This window comes from Diabrotica virgifera, chromosome 9 (assembly GCF_917563875.1).
Source record: "Diabrotica virgifera virgifera chromosome 9, PGI_DIABVI_V3a".
Lineage (NCBI taxonomy): Eukaryota > Metazoa > Arthropoda > Insecta > Coleoptera > Chrysomelidae > Diabrotica > Diabrotica virgifera.
The window spans coordinates 6,917,685-6,942,036 of NC_065451.1; the positions used below are offsets into that span (position 1 = coordinate 6,917,685).

The following is a 24,352-nucleotide window of genomic DNA, read 5'->3' on the forward strand; positions in this document are numbered from 1 at the left end:
TTTTTGAGTTATTCTCCCACTCAAAATGGTCCGGAACATTGTTTAAATAATCAAAATGTCAAAATATGAAGGAAAAATTCGATTATTTTCTTCGTTTTTTGATTATAACTTTAAAACTATTCATTTCTGAGAAAAGTTGTACTGACATAAGAGGTTGCGTAATTAAATTTCCTACAATATAGAATTGGTTAAGAAATTTAAAAAATAGTCACCCTTGTTGCAAAATAGTAATAATTGCGAAAAAAAACCATACAAAAACAAGTATTAGCATTTTACGTTTTCAACCATTTATGCTACACTTAGGACCTTCATATTTTACCCAGAAAAACTTTATGATATAGTAAAACAACACTGTAAATTTCATTAAGATCGGTTTAATAGATTTTGCAAAATAAATTTTGCAATCCAGGTTTCGCAAAAAAAATTCATTTTTTTTAATGTTGCAGGACTGAAAATAAATCAGATAACAAGTTGATTTTTTTTGCTTATAGAAGTGTACCGTGCCTTTCATTTGCAATTTGCAAAATTAAAATCAATTAATTACCACGGCGTCTTTAAATAAACATTAATTCTTGGTGCTACGCGCAGGACAGCGGTGTTCGATTCACACAAGTTGATTTCCAACAAAATTTCTTCCAATCTTTATCTAATATATTATTTTCTTACTCTATATTTTGTTGTATTTTAATATTTTAATTTCACAAAAATCAAGCTAATTTTATTATTGTTTGTGAAATATTGTTTAAACAATTGCATATGTTTAATTAAAAATAATAAACTTTTATTCTCTAAGTTAAAATATATGAAAAAAGAAAGTTTTTGCTAAAAAAGTGTTATTTCAAAGGATAGAGTATGTGTTTTTATTTTGCAATAAACAAATTTATTTATTTATATCGAAATGTAATAAAAATTAAAATGTATCAATCATTATCAAAGGTCATTGGAATGCCCAATCAGAGCAAACTATCCGCTGTCCTGCACGTAGCACCAATAATTAATGTTTATTTAAAAAAATTCCTGACGCCGTGGTAGTTAATCGATATTAATTTTGCAAATTGCAAATGAAAGGTACAGTACACTTCTATAAGCAAAAAAAAATTCAACTTACTATCTGCTTTATTTTCAGTCCTGTAACATTTTGAAAAAATGAATTTTTTTTGCGAAAGCTGGATTGCAAAATTTATTTTGCAAAATCTATTAAACCGATCTTAATGAAATTTACAGTATTGTTTTACTGTATCATAAAGTTTTTCTGGGTGAAACATGAAGGTCCTAAGTGTAGCATAAATGGTTGAAAAACGTAAAATGCGAATACTTGTTTTTGTATGGTTTTTTCGCAATTATTGCTATTTTGCAACAAGGGTAACTATTTTTTAAATTTATAGCCAATTCTATATTGTAGGAAATTTAATTACGCAACTTTTATGTCAGTACAACTTTTCTCGGAAATGAATACTTTTAAAGTTTAATCAAAAAACGAAGAAAAAAATCGAATTTTTCCTTCATTATTTGACATTTTGATTATTTAAACAATGTTCCGGACCTTTTTGAGAGGGAGGATAACTCAAATATTATTATTTGGTTTATTTTCAAGCAATCTCTGCAAAAAAATATGAGTCACCTCTCAACGTCCAAATGTACTAATATTTTTACAGATGCGCCCTGGTCGATACTGTTATAAATAATTACAGCTGTAACCTCGTTTCTACTTCGAATTTCTTAATAAAATTTTAGGACAATATTTCTATGATACTAGGGAATGTTTTTACGTAAAAAAATCAAAAATCGATTTTAAAATTTAGAAATTAATGCCTGGTGGCACCAACAGATCTTAAGCTCCAGCTTAGCTAAGCTCTACTTATAGGTAGGGTCTCCTTGAGTATCACTTACGTTGCACCATAATTTTAGATTCTTACCGTATTATCAATTATATCTATTATTATATTATGGTATTCTTTTTGTAATATGTTATAATTATATTATATTAATTCTTATGATATTCTCGACTTAAGGTTAAGATCTGTTGGTGCAACTGGGCATAAATGTCTTTTTAAAACTTTGAATGCTGATGATGCCTAAGAACGTCCGTCATACCGTTACTAGTTTCAAATGCATATGACGTCTTCAGGCGTCATATGCAGATATGCACAAAATTCGTTTAGAGATTAGTATTTGTTTGACTTTCAGTAGTAATAACCCAAGGACATTGATAATTGTTCGAAAAAATTTTATAACAGATTTCGAAAGCTTGTTGCTTGGAAACAGACCGACGCCGTAGGCGGAGGTCTGTTGCCTGTAAGCAACAAGCTTGAGAAAGTTGTTAAAAAATTTTTGAGCATTTATCAATGTTCGAGGGTTATTCGGATAGAAAATTTTTTGCTGGTTATGAAAAAAAAAATACAGAGCAGAAACAATTTATTTAAATGTGCAATTAACAATTCTTCCACCGTCCGATTTCCATCTAATTCATATTTTCTATCATTGCAAAAGTCCATAAACGCTTTCCATACAAATTTTTTACTGTAAACAGTATTCTTTGGTATATTTGATTCGATAATTTCATTAATATTCTCATCAGTATTACAACCAAATCGTGACATTTTGAAATATTGAATATTTGAAATGTCAAAATCGAAATGAAACGAAATGTAGGTATCCATAGCTACATGATTGAGTGAAAACAGCCCATGGGATCTGTTTTCAGTATAATGTTGGTTTTATTGGTTGTATTCAATCAGATGACCACAAATTAATTGATTTCATTGGATTTCTAATTGAGCAAAAAATTTTCACTGAAACAAGTTGTATTTCTATTGAGTACATTTATTTAACGTCAGTTTAGATTTATATTATGGATGAAGCAATTTCAGGGCCATCTCAACCAAAACACTACAATGTAAATGCAGTGAAAAATCGAGGTAGCACACAGGTCGCGTTATGTATATTTCGTCAGCAATGAACGGGTTAAAGTATAGCCTCACCTTCTGTAGAGATCATCGAGTCCGTAAGCTGCAGACAAAGGTAGCACTTCCAGTACGCCCGTGCAGCAACCAGCACAAGGTTTGTGAAAGTTATGGCAATGTCTCTGTTTCAGAGCATGTTCAACGACTTCCTTCAGTCCTTCTAGACCGAGCATGTCAGCCAATGAGGCCAGTTCTACCAAGCTGATGGAGTCAGGAACGTGGGCAGCACCGCTGTAGATATGGCACAAGGCGAAGTAGACGGACTCATACGAAAATCCCTGTAACAAGAACAAATATGAGTATTTTTCACGAGAATATAACCGAGAATATAAGCAGTTAAAACCATTTTTAAGACTTTTGTAATCATTTTCAAAAAAGACCATGTACTGTGGACTACTATTACTGTTAGGTCTGTCCACATTTTATTTAATTTAACTGTTGCGTTTCGGGCCACTGCTAGTCTACTTTTGATTTCTGAGGAGCTTTCGCCATTATTGGTTATCAGGGAGCAAAATATACAAATCTGTTTACTACTTTGAAATTCGCTACTTCTTGTAAGTGCGGTAGGTTATTATTTAAATTACATGAAGCAAAACAAATAGCACAAAAAAAAAACGAAGAATATACTTATAATACTGATAATGATGATGTTTATTTACTTTTACTTATTAGTTGCACATCTGTTATTATTTCCCGAAGAATTAATCAAGCACAATAGAAAAGAAGACTCGTTTACCTACAATAAACAAATCAACTTTCTTAAGTATTATTATTATATTTATTAACACTGGAATAAACCATAATTTTCCATTTCCATCTGCCTGAGGCTGTAGACAAATTATACGACTATAAAAGGAAGGATCATGTTAATGTATAAATTTACATTTGTACACTGATGTACGACTAGTAGAAAGCTATGAAAGTGATTTTCGTTTTACTGAATGTAAATAAAATATCAATCAATATGATAATTATTATTCATATACATACTACAAATCTGTGAGAGTAGAAGACTGTTGTTAGTAGTATTGGTTATCATTAATAAGTAGTATTATTTAAAAAATATGTTCTACACGGTGTTAAAATAAACATGCAAATATGCTGTTAAAAACCATGAAAAATTCATTTAAATATGCATTTATTGACAGTTAAAAGGTCGGCATGAAATTAAAATTAGTTATAAAGAGCAGTCTATTTTAAAATCGAAATAAAATTTTTTCCGTGTAGTATGGTATTCTACGCTGTCATTGGTTATGCGTTTTTTAATCAAAGTTTGTTATATTTTGTTCTATTTTGAAAATGACTATATAGATTACGAAGCAGAGGAGCAAGCTGGCTTTAGAGCTGGGCGGTCCACAGTTGACCACCTGTACTTTATTACGCAAGTTATTGAGAAAAAACAGCCGTCAATAAAGAAGTTCACCTGGTATACGTAGACTTACAAAAAGCATATGACAGTGTGCCCCTCAGTAAACTATGGTCAACCCTACATCAAACCAACATTATTAAACATGGTCTTATCAAAACAGTCCAAAGTCTGTATAATGGAACGACTGCAAAAATTTAAACTGGATCAAGGATGTCTGAGGGATTTAAGGTCACCAAAGGATTGAAGCAGGGTTGTTGTATTTCGCCTACCCTTTTTAAAATTTATCTGGAACAAGCACTCCAGCTGTGGAAAAGAAAATGTAATGGCATGGGAATCCCTCTCAATGACGACACAACACTATACACTATACACTTTAAGTTTCGCTGATGACCAAATTCTGATTGCTCAGGATCATGACGACTTGAGTTACATGACGCGGAAGCTAATAGAAGAATATAACAAATGGGGTCTCGAAGTCAACATTAAGAAAACTGAAGCCATATGTATTGGAGGAACAAAGCAGTCCATTACATTAGACGATGGGGTAGAAATTAAACACTGCGATGAATACAAGTACCTGGGCATGAAGATAACTCAAGATCGCACAATCGATGCTGCTATAAAAGACAGAAACATACAGAGTAGAAAAGCCCTATCCACGATGAACGGCATTCTGTGGGACCAGACAATATCTGAAGCGAACAAACAGCTCATATACAATAGCATAATTAAAAGTATAATCACATATAATCCGTTCTTTAACGGTAAAATATAGCAAAACCTCTAAATTTTAAAGAACCGCTTGGATTGACATGAAATTTGGCACACACATAGCTAACAAGTCAAAGAAAAAAAGTGATATTGTGCCGATATGTGCTTTTGCCCTGGGGGTGGTTTTCACCCCCTCTTGGGGGTTAAAAAATATTCCTCCAAAGTAAGTCAGGAAATGGATAAACTGGTTAATTTTAAGTAACTTTTGTTCTATAGAGTTTTTTCACTAAGTCAATACTTTTCGAGTTATTTGGCAGTGAATATGTTCATTTTTTCAACAAAATAACCACGCTTTTAGACGGTTTTTCGCAAATAACTCAAATAGTAAGTATTTTGTCGAAAAAACATTCGTAGCAAAAATATAGCCTGTAAAAAAATTTAAAAAATGGTGTATATATCACGTCTCTATACCTAGTAAAAGCAGAGTTATAGCTAATGAAAAATAGGTTCATATTCGTCAAATTCCAAATGGAATACTTTAACGTGAAGTATCCAAAAATGAAGCACATTTCGGGGAAAACTCATTACAACTTATTTAAAGTGTTTAAAAAAAGCTTCATTTTTGTTTTATAAAAAAAATTTCTAGCATCAAAAGTACACAAGTTACGCTCAAAATAAAGTTAGTCCCTTTTGGTTTTGGTAAAAAAATCGAGAAAATCACCCCATAATTAGTATCTTAAATGAACTTAATCGTTACGACTTCACAAGTTTCTTGACTCGTGTATGTATTGTTTATATGATCTGTAAGTTTCATCGGTTCAAAGTCCTTATTTTTGAAAGGGCTGTAGTTAAAAGGGGTTGAACGAGTCACTGATCACGAATGTATGCAAATTTGGAAACACCAAATCTTAATCAATTTTTGTCTAACAGAAAAACAAAAAAATACATGATATTCAGAAAAGCAATGCTGACTTTTTTTGTTTTTCGAGATTTTTGGTATCTATCTCTAACAATTTTTAAGTTATTTTGAAAAAAGCATAATTTTCAAAATTAAAATTTTTAAAAATTTTACTTTGAAACCAAATTTTTTCAAAAGTAAGCACTTTGAATCGATGAACCTTACAGATCATATAAACACAACATAAGTAAAATAATTTGTGGAGCGGTAATGATTAATTTCATTTAAGTTGCTAATTAGGGGGTGGTCTTCTCGATTTTTTTTTGCCAAAACAAAAGGGACCAACTTTATTTTGAGCGTAATTCCCCAAAAAGTGCTTAATTTTTTGGATATTTCACGTCGAAATATTCTATTTGAAATTTGGTGAATATGAATCCATTTTTCATTGGCTATAACTCTGGTTCTACGAGATCCAGAGACCTAACGCGTACACCATTTTTTTTTTACTTTTTTATAGGCTATATTTTTGCTAAGAACGTTTTTTTCGACAAAATACTTACTTTTTGAGTTATTTGCGAAAAACCGTCTAAAAATGTGGTTATTTTGTTGAAAAATGAACATATTCACTCGCAAATTCGAAAAGTGTTGACTTGCGAAAAAGCACTATAGAACAAAATTTACTTAGAATTAGTCAGTTTACCCATTTCCGGACTTATTTTGGACATATATTTTTTCACCCCCGACAGGGGGTGAAAGTCACCCCCAGGGCAAAAGCACACATCGGCACAATATGCCAAATTTCATGTCAATCCAAGCGGTTCTTTAAAATCTAGAGCAAAAACCGTGAAAGAATGTACATACTAATATGGCAGTGAAGTTTGGCCACGTGTCATGTCACCGTTTGTGTAGAAATTTACTTCGGGTCTGTTCAATTTTCTGTAGATAGTCATTGTGGTTCTTTTGTCTATTAATTTCGATGTCACCAATCTTTTATTAGCAAAGTATATACGATTCCCACGATAGTGCGATAATGCACGAATATGTGCATTAATTTCGCTACTTATGGAATTCTTCTGATTGATTTATGTGCCCAGATATGTGAAGGCATCTACACATTCAATAGTATAATTGTCTATTGCGATATTATTTTCAAACACGCGTGTAAAACAGTTTCATCGTGATTCCTAAGGTGATAGATATACATACAATTCAGTGAACTCTCCCATAAAAAAATGTCTTCGGAATATTTTACCATACATAATTATAGATGACAAGGTATCATAAAAGTAGATCATACTAGTCATAGAATTAAAAAGGAATGAATTAGGCGTAATAATTGAGTGAATATGTAACTCTTTTTTCTTCAGACTCCTACGTCAAAAAAATTACAATAGAGTTTTTTTAATACTCTTCTAATTTACATCTTACACGACTTTTAAATTTGAGAGAACACCGCACCTTTTAAAAAATGATTTTATATTTATTTAATTGGCCACCTGTCAGTCGTTTCTCGGTTTAACACTGTCACTGCCTAATTGTTAGGAAATATCAGATGTCATCGATAAGATCCTTGGCCAAATACAAAAAAAACTTAAAAATAAACAATTAAATACTGATTAAATGAATCGTAAAGTTGATTACATAGCAACTCTGCATTGTCAGGATATCTGCGGAGTCTGGTCAAACCCGTATATGAGCACAGACAGTAAGATTAGAATCTCTAAGACTTGCATACGACCAATCATGACATATTTCCAGGTGTTCGTTCCACTCCTGTTTCCGTTTTGTCACCCATCTTCCGTCACCATTCTTCTTATGTTTTCGCTTCTCTCCCTATCCAACAGACTTTTCCCTGATATTCGTCAAAGTACTTTCATCTCTGTTGTTTCTAATAGTCGTCTCGTTTTAGATGTGTCAGGTCTTGTTTCCGCCGTGTATGTCAATATAGGTCTAATTGCTGCTTTATAGATTCTTGCTTTTGTGTCTTGTCTTTAGAGCTTCACGATACGATACAATATCGATACTTTTTAAGTATTGAGTATTGTATTGGTTATGCCAATGAAGTATCGCATCGAGTATCGATATCGGCAATACTTTCTTATAAAAATATCGTATTGATATTGATTTCGATACGATATCGATACAATACTCGATAAAATATCGACATAAAAAGGATTATACATCTGAGCTGTGTAGGCCCTTTAAGCCCACTTTTGCATGCTTGGCAAATGGACATTATTCTAAAAATATTACGAATATTGTTTATAACTTATATGTATATTCTTATAAAGATTGAATATGGCTGAATGCTTCTTTGAAAATCGACAAATACTAATTCTGTATTGTTTAAAAACTACTTTTGAAAATATAGGGAAATCCCCGGAGATTCGGAATAAATCGCAATTCAGTATTTGTTAAAAATTATTTTTGAGTCATCATCACTTACTTCCATAATATTGCCACAAATGCCACATGATATAAACAGTGTAATCATAACAGACATTTACTCACTCTCAAGAATTTCAAGTTCATGCACTCAAGTGTAAAATATTATAACAGCTGATGCTTGGGTTGCAGATCACTTATACTTTTATGTACCTAATAAATAATTATGATCCAAATACCTATTCCACAAAATATAATCAAACAACTGTGGCGTTTTATTTTTTTTCTCGATATCGATATTCTCAATAATATCGAGGCAAGCGTATCGACAATAGAAGAGTATTGTATTGATTTTAAATAATGAGTATCGTATCGACATTAATATTGCTAAGGTATGTATTGTTTTCGATAAGATATCAATACAATATCGATATTTTTCGAATATCGTGAAACTCTACTTGTCTTAGGTGTTTGTTCTTCCAGATTGTGTCGTTAAGAGATCCCGCCGCTTTACTTGCTTTTAAGCTTTGTTGTCGTACTTCCTCTTCAACATCTCCGTAACTGGTTATATCTATTCTCAGATATCTAAACTTTGCTTCCTGCTTTATTATTTTCCCATCAATTTCGATTTTACATCGTAGTGGGTATTTAGATGTTGTCATACATTTGATTTTTTCTACTGATGTTATTATATTGTATTTCTTGGCTGTTATATTGAAGATGTGTGTTCATCTTTGGAGATCGTCTTCTGTCTCGGCGATTAATGCGGCGTCGTCTGCATAACATAATTGGATTTCTTTGTTCCCCATTTTGTAACCATGACCTTTATACCAAAGAAGTTATTCATGCAGTAAAAGATGAAGATAAACGAAAGTAAAAGCCTAAATTTAGCAGTACTATTCAATAGGATATATAGATACGGATAAAATACCATTAGACTGGCAAAAATCAACATTGGCAAAAAAACCTAATTCCTCACAGTGCGATGACTATCGAATATTAAGCTTGTCTTTGTATCATGTTTCGTTTCCTTAAAACTTAACTCGGAATCATCTATACACGAATTTACTAGAAGTTTGAGTTCCAAATGATTGACACTTAATTCGGATTTCGCAACGGATTGGGAACATGAGAAGCTCTTTTTGCCTTAAATGTGTTAATACAACGAGGCAGAGACATACACATTCGACGAGGAGTGCGACAGGGTTGCGTATTATCACCGCTATTGTTTATTCTGGAATTTGGAATCTATATAAAGATAAGCATTAGACAAAGTTCAAGGTGGAACAATAAACGGTACCCAACTTGAAAAAGTAAACGAATACAAATACTTGGGAACCCTTATCAATGAAACAGGTGACCAAAATCACGAGATAAAAAGACGTATTGAAATTGCATTGCCAGGTCTACTTTTATAAAAATGAAAAAATTATTTTGTAATCGTGATATTAGTATTCATCTACGAACTAGAATGTTAAAATGCTATGTATTCAGTACTTTGCTCTACGGTGTTGAGTCATGGACTCTTAAACAGAGGAATATTAAAAATCTTGAAAGCTTTGAGATGTGGTGCTACCGCCGTATACTAAGAATAAGTTGGGTGGATAAAATTACAAATGAAGAAGTAATACGCAGAATAAATAACAAGCCAGAAGTTCTACCGAATATAAAAAAGAGAAAACTTGAATACTTAGGCCACCTGATGAGGGGACAAAAGTACACATTCCTACAAAGCATAATGCAAGGAAAAATCCAAGGACGAAGAAATCCAGGCCGTAGAAGAATGTCCTGGATGAGAAATTTGAGAGAGTGGTTTGGCTGTACCACTAACGAATTGTTCAAAACAGCAGTAAATAAAATTAGAATCGCCCTAATGATATCCAATCTCCGATAGGAGAGGCACTCAAAGAAGAAGAAGAAGGTGGAACCAAGATTAACGGAACGAGCATAGACAACATCAGGTGTACTGATGATACCGCCCTAATTAGCAAGCAACGCACAAGAACTACAACATATAATAAATGCGGTAGTTCATCATAGCGAAATATTCGTAAAGATACCAATAAACGTACATTTGTATGCAAATGGACAAATAATAGAACAGGTAACTTCCCATAAAATACTTACAAGTAAGTATCAACAGCCAGTGTAACCCAAAATAATTACACTTTTATAAAAAAGAACTTTTTATAATAAAACGTTTTCATTATTTATAGGACCCAATATAAAATTATAAAATATATTTTGTTGTTTCAATTTCTGTCATAATAGTTATTTATGAAACAGTTCGTGAAGTATGCTTTTTGCGAACGCACGCGATTTTTAGAGCACGAGCGACAACGGAGCGAGTGCTATAAATCGCGTAAGTTCGCAAAAAGTAATTCACGCACAGTTTCATACAATATTTTATCTACGATAAACAAATAAAAAAAGTTGTAACTCTTCGTCACTGGAATTCATTTCTATTCTACAATTTTTAGAGCTTTGACATTTAAAAATTCTAACTACATACTTTCAAACCACAAAACTGTTGTTGTAATTCATTGCTCATATTGTCATCACCATGACAACGCGAAAGTTAAGGATTGTCACCATGACAACTCGAAAGTTACAAACAGTGCAAAAAGTAAATCCCATTTAAAATACATGTTTCTTCACGCACACTTTAAATCCTTCACGCACTGCTATCTATAATGACAGTTTTCACAAACTAAAAACTTATACATAATATGACATAGAGTAGATAAAAGAATTTTGTAATCGACTATTTAGCTTTAACTACTTAGCTTAATCGACTAGCGGATTTAAACTTATATAAACCAAAGAAATTTAAAATGGTATATATGTTACAGTTCAAGTTGATTCTCAGTCAGAGTTGACTCCAACTAGTTGGAGTCAACTCCAACTGAAACGAGCAGTAAAAGTTGATTTTAAAAATTTAAATCAACTTTTACTAGTTGGAGTTGACTCTTCCTGGATCGATTCAGTAAATGTTGATTATACGAGAATCTCAAGTGCATTTTTGATGAGTGTGCGTTTCTTTGTTTTGACCGTTTCAACTACTTATTAGTATAGTCTGTAACGTCGCCCCCGTTAGGTAAATTATTCTGATTCGATTTTTTGCACAAACTTACTCAAAGAAATACATCCGTATAACAAATACACAGGGTGTCACGCGGTACCGCAGTCGAAAAATTGTTTAACCAATTTCAGTAAAGTCAGTCAGTAAAGTGACTTTATCGAAAGAGTCTGATATTACGAGCTGAGGAACAGACGCGTTCGATAAAGAGTATTGAGGTGGTAAAATTGTATCGTCAATTATAAAAAACATTAACACTTACTTACAACTTTGAGGATTTTTTTTTTAAATTTTAGACGAAATAAAAAATTCATATGACAGTAATGATAGTAATGACAGATGACTTTTGCATGATGGCCGGTTTTGATGTTTAATCGATAGTTATCAATATTGTATACCTACCTAATTACTAAATCTGTAAAGTTTTGATTTATTTTGTATGAATATAATTGCGAAACACTATAGAATTTTACCTTTTGACATAAATTTTATTAATAATAAGATAAATTTTGTACAATATTTTTAATAATTAAAGTAAATAAATTTTAATTTCACTCAAATAAATAATCGATTGCTGACATTGACCACTTACATTCAATCTCGGTTAATTTGATTAATTATCGCGGCAGGTAAAGTAACATTCTTCTTTCAATACAACAAAGTGTTACTTTACTGCCGAAAATGAGGGCAAATGAGTACAATAATGACTGATTTTAGTGAAGTTTGGCGATAAACAATGATTTTAAACAAATTCGCAAAAATACATAATTTTTTCACTTCGTACAAATTTTTTTTTATATCCGTTGGGCTTTTTTTTCTCTAAAATTGACTGTTGTCGAGTTATTAGCGACTTAAAATTTGAAAAACGCCAAAATAACCATTTTCAAGGTTTAATATCTCGGTTAAAGATAATTATTGTGTGAAAGTCGAACGAGCGGCCGTGGAGTAACGGCATAATCGCTGGCCTCATACGCCAGTGCACGTGGGTTCGAGCCCTGCTAAAGACAAACCATTTTCATTTTCAGTAATGACACGAGCCGTCTCACCGTGCCTCGGAGAGCACGTTAAGCAGTCGGTCCCCCTGGGCTAGTGTACATCGACACTAGTTACTTGAAACAGGGTTAAAGATGTAATTGGCGCCGGAACTGTCCGAAAGGTAAAAATGCCATACGATATTATATATTATGAAAGTCAGAAACTAAAAAAATCAAAGATTAATGCTACCTCTATAAGATCCTGAAGAAATGTTTGTCATTATTTCATTAATAAGATATTATTTTTAATTATCAACAATGAGCGCTAACCGTGTATTGAAGCGGCCGTCAATGTGAGTGCGAGTGAGATTCACCATTGGACGGCTGGAATGGTGCATCTCTTTAGCACTCACCATTGACGGCCGCCTAATACGCACTTAGCGCTCATTGTTAATAATTAAAGATAAAGCTTAGTAATAAAATAGTGACAAAAATTTCTGCTGGATCTTGTAGAGGGGGCTATAAACTTTGATTTGGTCACTTTCTGACTTTCATAATAATGGATTTTAATCGAGTTGAGCCTTGAAAATGGCTATTTTCGCATTTTTCAAATTTTAAATCGCGTATAACTCGATAACAATCAATTTTAGAGAAAAATCACAAAATACCTTTTTTTGCTCAGAATAACCCAAATGATCTAAAAAAAATTGTTCGAAGTGAAAAAATTATTTTTGTGAATTTGTCTAAAAAAATTGTTTAAACAATTTATCGATCAAGGTACTGCCTGGCACCCAGTAGATTTGTTATAAGTAACAACAGTGTCTTTTTGAGTAAGTTTGTGCAAAAAATTCGAATCGGAGTAATTTACCTAACGGGGGCGACGAGACAGCCTAGACTAATTTGAACATATTCAGTAACATTTAATTTCTAGAATCGGCTGTTTGTGTGAATCAGAATCAACTTTTACTAAACGGCATTGGGAAGAGTATACTTTTCCTAGTTGGAGTCTACTTTTACTAGTAAATGTTGAATATAAATCTTCATTTTATATTTAAAATCAACTTTTACTGAAACCAGCCGTTAGAGTTGACTCCAACTAGTTGGAGTCAACTCCAACTGGATAATCAACTTGAACTGTAACATATATAATATTTATATATAAAAAGAATGTGTGTGTGTGTACTTTGTACGCACGTAAGAAGTTATACTTCTATTATATTATTTCAACGAAATAAATAATATACTTTTAACAGGTTATTTGTATTTAAAGATTAAACTAATTTTTACTTACTATTTTCCAAAAATTTTTACTAAAACAATACTAAAAATAAAAAAAAAGTTAGATAACACACGGAATTGAACCAGGGACCTCTCGATCTACGGTCGAACGCGCTACCGCCGAGACAAACTCCCTTTGCTTTGACAGCTTACAAGACTTCTCATACATACTGACAAATTTAATAGACGAAGTGAAGTATACAAAAATACTTTAAATATACTTACTATTATTATAAAATATCTTATTCCCGAGGAAGACAAATCCAAAGACACAAAAATTATAATAAATAATACATTTACTAAAAACACTAATATATCCTTTCTATGACTTATTTGCGCTGACAGCGCTGATACATACATATCTTGAAAGATTAGCAACGAACTACATACTGTCTGTGTGCGCATGCGCCCGACATTATAAAATTTCACCCTCGATCGTAAAGAAGTATAACTTCAATAATTAACTTATAAAATATGAACTTTAAGTATATTAACTTTTAATTATTTATTTAAAAAATTAAAAAAAAGATACGCAACAGCCGGGTTTCGAACTCGGGATCTCTCGATCTGCAGTCTAATGCTCTACCACTGAGCCAACATTAATTTGTAATTATCGATTTGTTGACGTACTTTAAAATGGAATCTAAATGTCATTGCATTAGTCACATTTTTAAAATAGTCTGAAATTAAAAAAATCGATTTATCCATAATGAAAACCTAGAACGAACATGTAAACCGAATGGAACCAGATATCGAACAACAATCTGTAAAAATAACAAGCCGTATAGCAGAAGACCCGTTGGAAGGCCGCCGAAAAGGTGGAAAGATAATGTACAGTCAACAACAACTGAAACAGAATAAGAGGCAGACAAACAGGAGTAATCCTAGTACCACGAAGAAGAAGAATATTTATCCTTATAATAGCAGTTAAATATTGCATTGTTAGCAAGTTCTGAGCTATTATGAAAATTTCAGGTGCCTAGGTAGCATAGAACTCTGTTTAAAATGGATTACAAAATTTGCGGAGATAGTGACAAAGATGTTATCAAGTATATAAAAAAGTTAAAAAGAAATCCTACCAAGAATCGAACAAGCGAGAAGAACATTCATTAACATGAAATCATTTTTTACAAGATTGTACCAAAAAAAAGTTGATTAATAGCAAGCTGAAAATTTTTGTTAATAGCTTAACGGTGTCTTGTCGGACAAACTTTGATGTACGGGAACACTCGAACAGGGGAAGTTTTAACTGTGGAACAGTTTAAAAATTTGGAACGTCAGATTACGAAAACGTCCCATGTATTTTGTCGGACAGAACATCCAATTGATTTGTTACCCTTTCATTAAACTCTCATGCAAAAATCGGACTGCTATTACTAACCAACATGATTCCTGTCATTTGACATGTTCTTTGTGTTCCACTCATTAAAATGCCCAGTTGGTGATAAACACCAGTCTGATTTTTGCATGAGAGTTTAATGAAATGGTAACAAATCAATTGGAAGTTCTGTCCGACAAAATACATGGAACGTTCTCGTAGTCTGACGTTCCAAATTTTTAACCTGTTCCACAATTAAAACTTACCCTGTTCCAGTGTTCCCATACATCAAAGTTTGTGCGACTAGACACCGTTAAGCTATTAACAAATTTTCAGTTTGCTATTATTCAACTTTTTTTTGTTACGCGGGTTCCAGGTCTATTAGTCTAGAGCTCATAATCCTGTTTTGTTGTATGGCTGTGAAAGTTGGAATATCGACTCTGAAACAGAAAACCGAATAGATGCATAGGTACTTACCAAAATTTACCAACGGTGAGGTACTTCAGCGCATGAGTAAACAAAAACAAATACCAAGCATAATTAAAGAGAGGAAAAACCTCAACACCTTGCGGTATAATAAGAGGAACATCGATTATGTATGTATGTGTAAAGACAGGAAAATACAATACTTGGGTCATATGTTGTTAAAAGAACCCGTGTTGAGCTGGCCCCCCCCACTTGCAAAAATTAAAAAACAAATAGCCCTGATTTATGAGCTATTTATGAGCTCTCATATTCCGCAAACTAAAAATTTTGAGCTCGTTCCACTGAGCAGGAATTTAATACCCTAGTGGGGGGGGGGCTGAGTCAGCCCCCCCCACTACTTAAAAATAGGAATATTGAATCGGTTTTTGCGGCAGAATTACGAGCTATTTATGAGCTCTTGAAATTATATAGTTTCGATTTTTGAGCTCATCCCCTTCACCCCCAAACAACCCTTTAATTGATTTAACTTAAGAGAAAGATGCTGAGAAAACTTAAAATATATCGTATTGCGAATATAATTCCTATAGCTTATATACTCTAAAAATAAACTACTAAATCAAGAGCATTTCGATTATTGAGCTACAACCCCTTCGCCAGAAAACCACCCTATCTTCCCGGCTTAAGAGAAAGTTGTATTTAAAGTGCGTTAAATTAATTATTTGGCGACTACATATCATTTAATAATTTATAAGCTTCCAAATTACGCGCATTTAGATCAGTAAATTGCAATTTATTTTGTATAGTGCAGTCACTGAAGGTAAAAATCAACGATTACCTTCAATTTCGGTGAACCTTCATCGATTTTCACGAAAATTGGTCAGTGGTTAGAGGATACGTCAAGAAACAAAGGTGACATGGTACCACCTTGCGCCTTTACCCTGAGGGTGGATACCGCCCCTTCTCGGGGGTGAAAATTATTTTATAAAAAATAAATGCACAAATCAATAAAAGAACAAATTAAAAGCAAAATTTATTATATAAAGTTAATAAAATAAGTCAATACTTTTTAAGTTATTAAAGATCAAAGATTTTAATTATTTGTGAAAAAAATGCATGTTTTGAAAAGATTTTTTGTAAATCACTAAAAAACTTTAAGTTTTTACAAAAAAGTTAATAGTAGTTTAATTCGTATAGCTTATATTCTAAGAATAAACTCTTAAATCACGCGTCTTTCGATTATAGAGCTACAACCCCTTCGCAAGAAAACGACCCCATATTCCCGGCTTAAGAGAGAGTTGTTCTTAAAATAATTTAAATTAATTATTTGGCGACTACATATCGTTTAATAATTTATGAGCTTGCAAAATATACGCATCTCAATTATTGAATTGCCATTTTCTTTCTATAGTGCAGTCACTGAAGGTAAAAATCAACTAGTACCTTCGATTTCGGTAAATCTCCATTCATTTTCACGAAAATTGGTGAGCGGATTTTGATACTATCAACTTTTTCTGCATCTTATTTTTCATAGGTATTTCTAAGTACTTTGACAAGTATTTAGTACCTAAGTGTTATAAAATGCATCTTTTTCCCGTTATTTAAGCTTGAACCCTTAGATTTTAACAGTCGCGGAAAAAATATACATTTAATTACCAATAACTTACTTTAAATTAACATTAAAGGGTTTTTCAAGTAAGCAATTTATTATATTTTTTATTAGCTTCAATTTTAGTGATGAAAACTTTTTTGTAAAAACTTACAGTTTTTGAGTCATTTATGAAAAATCGCTCTAAAGCATGCATTTTCTTTCCAAAAATTAAAATATTTGATCTTTAATAACTCAAAACACTTTGTCCCTCTCTCGATTTGTGGGGTTATTTTTAATAAAGTAATTTTCACTCCCGAGAAGGGGTGACATATACCCCAGGCTAAAACCCCATGTTGTTATTGTCAATTCGTGAAAATAAATGGAGATTTACCGAAATCGAAGGTACTAGTTGATTTTTACCTTCAGTGACTGCACTATAGAAAGAAAATGGCAATTCAATAATTGAGATGCGTATATTTTGCAAGCTCATAAATTATTAAACGATATGTAGTCGCCAAATAATTAATTTAAATTATTTTAAGAACAACTCTCTCTTAGGCCGGGAATATGGGGTCGTTTTCTTGCGAAGGGGTTGTAGCTCTATAATCGAAAGACGCGTGATTTAAGAGTTTATTCTTAGAATATAAGCTTTTCAGTGATTTACAAAAAACCTTTTCAAAACATGCATTTTTTTCACAAATAATTAAAATCTTTGATCTTTAATAACTTAAAAAGTATTGACTTATTTTATTAACTTTATATAATAAATTTTGCTTTTAATTTGTTCTTTTATTGATTTGTGCATTTATTTTTTATAAAATAATTTTCACCCCCGAGAAGGGGCGGTATCCACCCTCAGGGTAAAGGCGCAAGGTGGTACCATGTCACCTTTGTCTCTTGACGTATCCTCTAACTACTGACCAATTTTCGTGAAAATCGATGAAGGTTCACCGAAATTGAAGGTAATCGTTGATTTTTACCTTCAGTGACTGCACTATACAAAATAAATTGCAATCTACTGATCTAAATGCGCGTAATTTGGAAGCTTATAAATTATTAAATGATATGTAGTCGCCAAATAATTAGTTTAATGCATTTTAAGTACAACTTTCTCTTAAGCCGGGAAGATAGGGTGGTTTTCTTGCGAAGGGGTTGTAGCTCAATAATCGAAATGCTCTTGATTTAATAGTTTATTCTTAGAGTATATAAGCTATATGAATTATATCCGCAATACGATATATTTTAAGTTTTCTCAGCATCTTTCTCTTAAGTTAAATCAATTAAAGGGTTGTTTGGGGGTGAAGGGGATGAGCTCAAAAATCGAAACTATATAATTTCAAGAGCTCATAAATAGCTCGTAATTCTGCCGCAAAAACCGATTCAATATTCCTATTTTTAAGTAGTGGGGGGGGGCTGACTCAGCCCCCCCCACTAGGGTATTAAATTCCTGCTCAGTGGAACGAGCTCAAAATTTTTAGTTTGCTTAATATGAGAGCTCATAAATAGCTCATAAATCAGGGCTATTTGTTTTTTAATTTTTGCAAGTGGGGGGGGCCAGCTCAACACGGGTGTTAAAAGATATGAATTAGTCCAATTGTGGTGATCTTTTGGCTATTTTTCTATTTAAATCTTCTTACATTACTATTGTGTAAATAAACCTTGTAGATTTTCATTTAACTGCCTAATTTCATTATCAGGTTCAAAAATGATTACTTTTTAAATTTTCGTGGTTCCTAATAACAAAAACACGCTAAAAATTGAGTTTTTATCACTCTGTACAGGTACAAAGCACTGAATGTGTTTGTTAACAATATATTAACGTATTTATATCTCTGTACATTAGTAAACTTGTTGACAGATTACTCCTTAACCTTAATACCAACATCGAAAGCCTATTAAGGCGATATACATTAACGTATTTACTCAGTGCACGTCGATTTATCATCTAAACACTTAATAACCGCATTTAACACGTAGAAATTACTACTTTCATAAAAATAACAATGCGTTTAGATAAATCATTTTAGTGTCCCGTGTCACAGATTTCCAAATAAAATTAATGCGTCTAATAATTCAACTGTAAAAATAGTTTCTCTAGGAAATATCAAGAATGTATGTTTTACACGCAGTTTAGAGTGGCGATAAATTTGAAGAATTAAGACTTAAATCTGATAAAGGTATTTTTAACGCTGCGGTGCAGGGTGCCAAAAATAACGAGATCTTCATTTTTGAAATGTTTTTCATAATTTATTTTCATAATTAACAAGTTTATAAATTGGGGCTAGCATCAGCAACGAAAGATATACGAGGAATAACAAGAAGAAAAATAAAAATCCTTATTGGTGGACAGCAAAGATAGAAAACCAAATAAAAGAAAAGAATAATAAAAAATGTATAAACATTTTCAATTTCTTTGCAACACGAAAATGCAGCAGCTGCATAATACTCTGGTTAAATCGGAGAGTGCAGGAAGAGTCTATACCAGTTTCGGAGGTCTTTTCCCCCTCATCAGTAGTCCCATATCCTCTTCTCTCCGATTTCTCCAGGTATCACACTTTGGACCCTTCCAAATTGCAAAGAAAGAAATGTCACGGATGAACTAGAGTCATCTACCGAAAAACAAAGTAAGTTATCAATCGAAGTAGCACAGAAAACGACAATAAATATCGTTCCCATACCACCAGATTGACAACATGTGGAATACTTTTTTTGGTTACAACCTCCCGAGATTTTCAAAATTTTCTAAATCAAACAGGATGCCGTGGAAATTAATATGACAGAATTTTAAATAACTCACAGCTCATCTGCTCAGCGTGGTAAAAGTTCCAACAAGAAAGATTCCTTAATACTCCTACAAAAGAGTAAATGAATTAAAAATGTATAAACATTCTCAATTTCTTTGCAACACGAAAATGCAGCAGCTGCACAATACACTGGTTACATAATACATTTTTAATTCATTTACTCTTTTGTTGAGTACTAAGGAATCTTTCTTGTTGGAACTTTTACCACGTTGAGCAGATGAGTTGTGAATTATTTAAAATTCTCTCATCTTAATTTCCTCGACATCCTGTTTGATTTATAAATTTTGAAAATCTCAGGAGGTGTAAGCAAAGAAAGTATTCCACCTGTTGTCAATCTGGTGGTATAGGAACGATATTTATTGTCGCTTTCTGTGATAGTTCGATTGATAACTTACTTTGAAAAGAATAATGTTTACCAAAACTAGCTGATTGCAGCTGCAGCAAATCAAGAAGACAGCACTTAACCATTATAGCCTAAACGGTCTAGTGTTTACGACGCTTAACTTGTGATCGGACAATTCGAGTTCATTTGCCAGCCAAAATCTAGTGTTCATTCGATGGACACAAAAAAATAATTGGGGCGGCTGGGATATGAACTCGGATTGCTCCATCACATGTTTAGGGTCGTAACCACTAGACCACTTCGGCGTTAATAATATTTTAGTGGTTTTCAACGCTTAACATGCAATCCAGAAACATTATATTCAAGATAATATATGTAATCTATAAGAAACTTGGAAAAACTCTTGTTCTAAGATTAAAAACCCTAAACGCCTTAAAAATGAGTGGAACACACAACATTCCAGCTACAAACAAGCTAATATAAATATTAAGGCGGAGATACATATGCGCTCTGCTCGGTGTGCGAGCCGCTCGCGCGCAGCGTATTCGTCAGATTAGTACGTGTTTTCAAGTGACGCACAAACGGCACGCACACGGCGCACCACGATCTAAATTCTGTCGGTTTTTCAACAAACGCTTTGATGGTTCGCAATACGTATTTGGACGGGTTTGCGAGTGGTTTGTTGGTTTTGGCGCGCATGAGTTGAATATTTGTTAGTAATGGAATGGTCGGAACTGTCGGAAGGAAATTGATGTTTACCGTGGAAAATCATTATTGTGGGATCCTCAATAAAGAACCATTTAATTTAAAGAAACAACTGAAATCCGATCTGAACGGAAATAGAAGCTGAAATAAAAAAATGTACATGCGGACCTTTTTAAAAAATGTTAGTTCATTGTTGTACTAAAAATAACATGTAGTAAAAATAAGATTTATTATTTTATTTGGGCATAAGCCACAATTCGAGTTTGAAATCAAGTTTACTTGACCTTTCGACTTTCACTTCGGAAATAGTTATCAATATCAAAAAAACATTCATAAGCAGATATATATTATGTGTCACCGGAAAGCGAAATAGGTAACGCACGACTTGGAGAACCTATAGTTTTCTAACTTCGTGTCTGGTGAAGCAACGCAGTTGAAACAAGCGGATATATTATAATTGTGTCACCGGAAAGCGAAAAAGGTAAGGCACAACTTGGAAGACCCAATAGTTTTCTAACTTCGCTTCTGGTGAACCAACAGAGTTGGAACAAGCAGATATATTATAATTGGGTCACCGGAAAGCCAAAAAGGTAACGCACAACTTGGAAGACCCAATAGTTTTCTAACTTCGCTTCTGGTGAAGCAACGGAGTTGGAACAAGCAGATATATTATAATTGGGTCACCGGAAAACGAAAGAGGTAACGCACAACTTGGAAGACCCAATAGTTTTTTAACTTCGCTTCTGGTGAAGCAACGGAGTTGGAACAAGCAGATATATTATAATTGGGTCACCGGAAAGCCAAAAAGGTAACGCACAACTTGGAAGACCCAATAGTTTTCTAACTTCGCTTCTGGTGAAGCAACGGAGTTGGAACAAGCAGATATATTATAATTATGTGACCGGAAAACGAAAAAGGCAACGCACAACTTGGAAGAGCCTATAGTTTCCTAACTTCGCTTCTGGTGAAGCAACGGAGTTGGAACAAGCAGATATGATGGGTGCGTTCACCAGACCAGTGCGCTACGTTAGCGCTCTGAAACTGTTTAAGATTTTTCGGGTGAACGTCATGTCAATTTAGGCTAAACTTCAACGTGTTGACGAAGCGGTCGCCATTTTATTGAACTTAGTATTTGTATCGCTTCAATATTGAACGTGTTTAAGAAATATATTGTAATGGCGCGATTATTTGAAAATATTTATTTTACAATGGTTTTAATTATAAAGTAATTGAAACTTAGGAGATACATAATTGTATATGCTCACGAAATTGTAAATCTGTGTATTAAGGAACAATATTTTCAACATAATTCATATTTACGTGATAATTATTATTTATTTATGGTGGGTCATCCAATGGCTCTGCTCTGCCAAGTCCAGCACAGCCAGCAGCACCAAAAATTATTTCTTGTTCATTTCATTATCAAACATCAATAAAGGTAGCATATTATCCATTTTTGAATTAAATTTGTTTAAGATACGTCCAATTTATTGTTGAACGATAAGTGTAATAAATCAACAAAAACAACGAATCTCGTTTTAGGTTAGGTTCATACACAGAACAGGTGGGAACACAAAAAAAACAACTATGAAAGTGTCAAATGGAAAAATACCATTCACCAGACTAAACGTAGTTTTAAAGCGCTGCAACATAGCTGTTTAGTTGAAACTTAAACCGATTATTTCTGGTGAACGCAGCCATTATAATTGGGTCACCGGAAAGCCAAAAAGGTAACGCACAACTTGGAAGACCCAGTAGTTTTCTAACTTCGCTTCTGGTGAAGCAACGGAGTTGGAACAAGCAGATATATTATAATTGGGTCACCGGAAAGCCAAAAAGGTAACGCACAACTTGGAAGACCCAATAGTTTTCTAACTTCGCTTCTGGTGAAGCAACGGAGTTGGAACAAGCACATATATTATAATTATGTCACCGGAAAACGAAAAAGGTAACGCACAACTTGGAAGAGCCTATAGTTTCCTAACTTCGCTTCTGGTGAAGCAACGGAGTTGGAACAAGTAGATATGTTATAATTGTGTCGTCGGAAAGCGAAAAAGGTAACGCACATCTTGGAAGAGCTTATAGTTTCCTAACTTCGCTTCTGGTGAAGCAACTGAGTTGGAACAAGCAGATATATTATAATTGGGCCACCGGAAAGCCAAAAAGCTAACGCACAACTTGGAAGACCCAATAGTTTTCTAACTTCGCTTCTGGTGAAGCAACGGAGTTGGAACAAGCAGATATATTATAATTATGTCACCGGAAAACGAAAAAGGTAACGCACAACTTGGAAGAGCCTATAGTTTCCTAACTTCGCTTCTGGTGAAGCAACGGAGTTGGAACAAGCAGATATATTATAATTGGGTCACCGGAAAGCCAAAAAGGTAACGCACAACTTGGAAGACCCAGTAGTTTTCTAACTTCGCTTCTGGTGAAGCAACGGAGTTGGAACAAGCAGATATATTATAATTGGGTCACCGGAAAGCCAAAAAGGTAACGCACAACTTGGAAGACCCAATAGTTTTCTAACTTCGCTTCTGGTGAAGCAACGGAGTTGGAACAAGCACATATATTATAATTATGTCACCGGAAAACGAAAAAGGTAACGCACAACTTGGAAGAGCCTATAGTTTCCTAACTTCGCTTCTGGTGAAGCAACGGAGTTGGAACAAGTAGATATGTTATAATTGTGTCGTCGGAAAGCGAAAAAGGTAACGCACATCTTGGAAGAGCTTATAGTTTCCTAACTTCGCTTCTGGTGAAGCAACTGAGTTGGAACAAGCAGATATATTATAATTGGGCCACCGGAAAGCCAAAAAGCTAACGCACAACTTGGAAGACCCAATAGTTTTCTAACTTCGCTTCTGGTGAAGCAACGTAGTTGGAACAAGCATATATATTATAATTGGGTCACCGGAAAACGAAAAAGGTAACGCACAACTTGGAAGACCCAATAGTTTTCTAACTTCGCTTCTGGTGAAGCAACGGAGTTGGAACAAGTAGATATGGTATAATTGTGTCGTCGGAAAGCGAAAAAGGTAACGCACATCTTGGAAGAGCCTATAGTTTCCTAACTTCGCTTCTGGTGAAGCAACTGAGTTGGAACAAGCAGATATATTATAATTGGGTCACCGGAAAGCGAAAAAGTAAACACAGGGCTTGGAAGAACCTATAGTTCTCTAATTTCGTTTCTAGTGAAGCTACGCAGTTGAAACAAGCAGATACATTACAATTGTGTCACCGGAAAACGAAAAAGGTATCGCATGACTTGGAAGTACCTATAGTTCTCTAATTTTGTTTCTGGTTGTAGGAACAAGCAGATATATTATGGTAGGGGAGCAAAGTATGCTAAATGTGCAGTCACTCGAGCGCTTTGGGGACCTATTGGGTTGTGATTTTTAGGTCCTAAAACCAAAAAAGTTAAGTAAAATTTTCCATTTTAGTGGGGACTTCCCATTTTTTAATTTAATTTTCCATTTCCAACAATCTTTTTTCCGATTATACCGCCATC

The 24,352-nt window shown here is 33.5% G+C and overlaps 2 protein-coding genes across 2 annotated transcripts in view; both read right to left on the bottom strand.

The window, feature by feature from the left end:
- Positions 1 to 24,352, bottom strand: part of LOC114325602 (heat shock protein 70 A1-like) — a 517,012-nt gene that overhangs the window by 197,780 nt on the left and 294,880 nt on the right. The gene's annotated exons all lie outside the window — the stretch shown is intronic.
- The window catches only part of LOC114325604 (uncharacterized), a 242,432-nt gene that overhangs the window by 30,731 nt on the left and 187,349 nt on the right, over positions 1 to 24,352 (bottom strand). Inside the window, exon 4 of the mRNA XM_028273707.2 lies at positions 2,982 to 3,241. Coding sequence (XP_028129508.2) covers positions 2,982 to 3,241 — 260 coding nt within the window. The remainder of the gene's footprint in view (positions 1 to 2,981; positions 3,242 to 24,352) is intronic.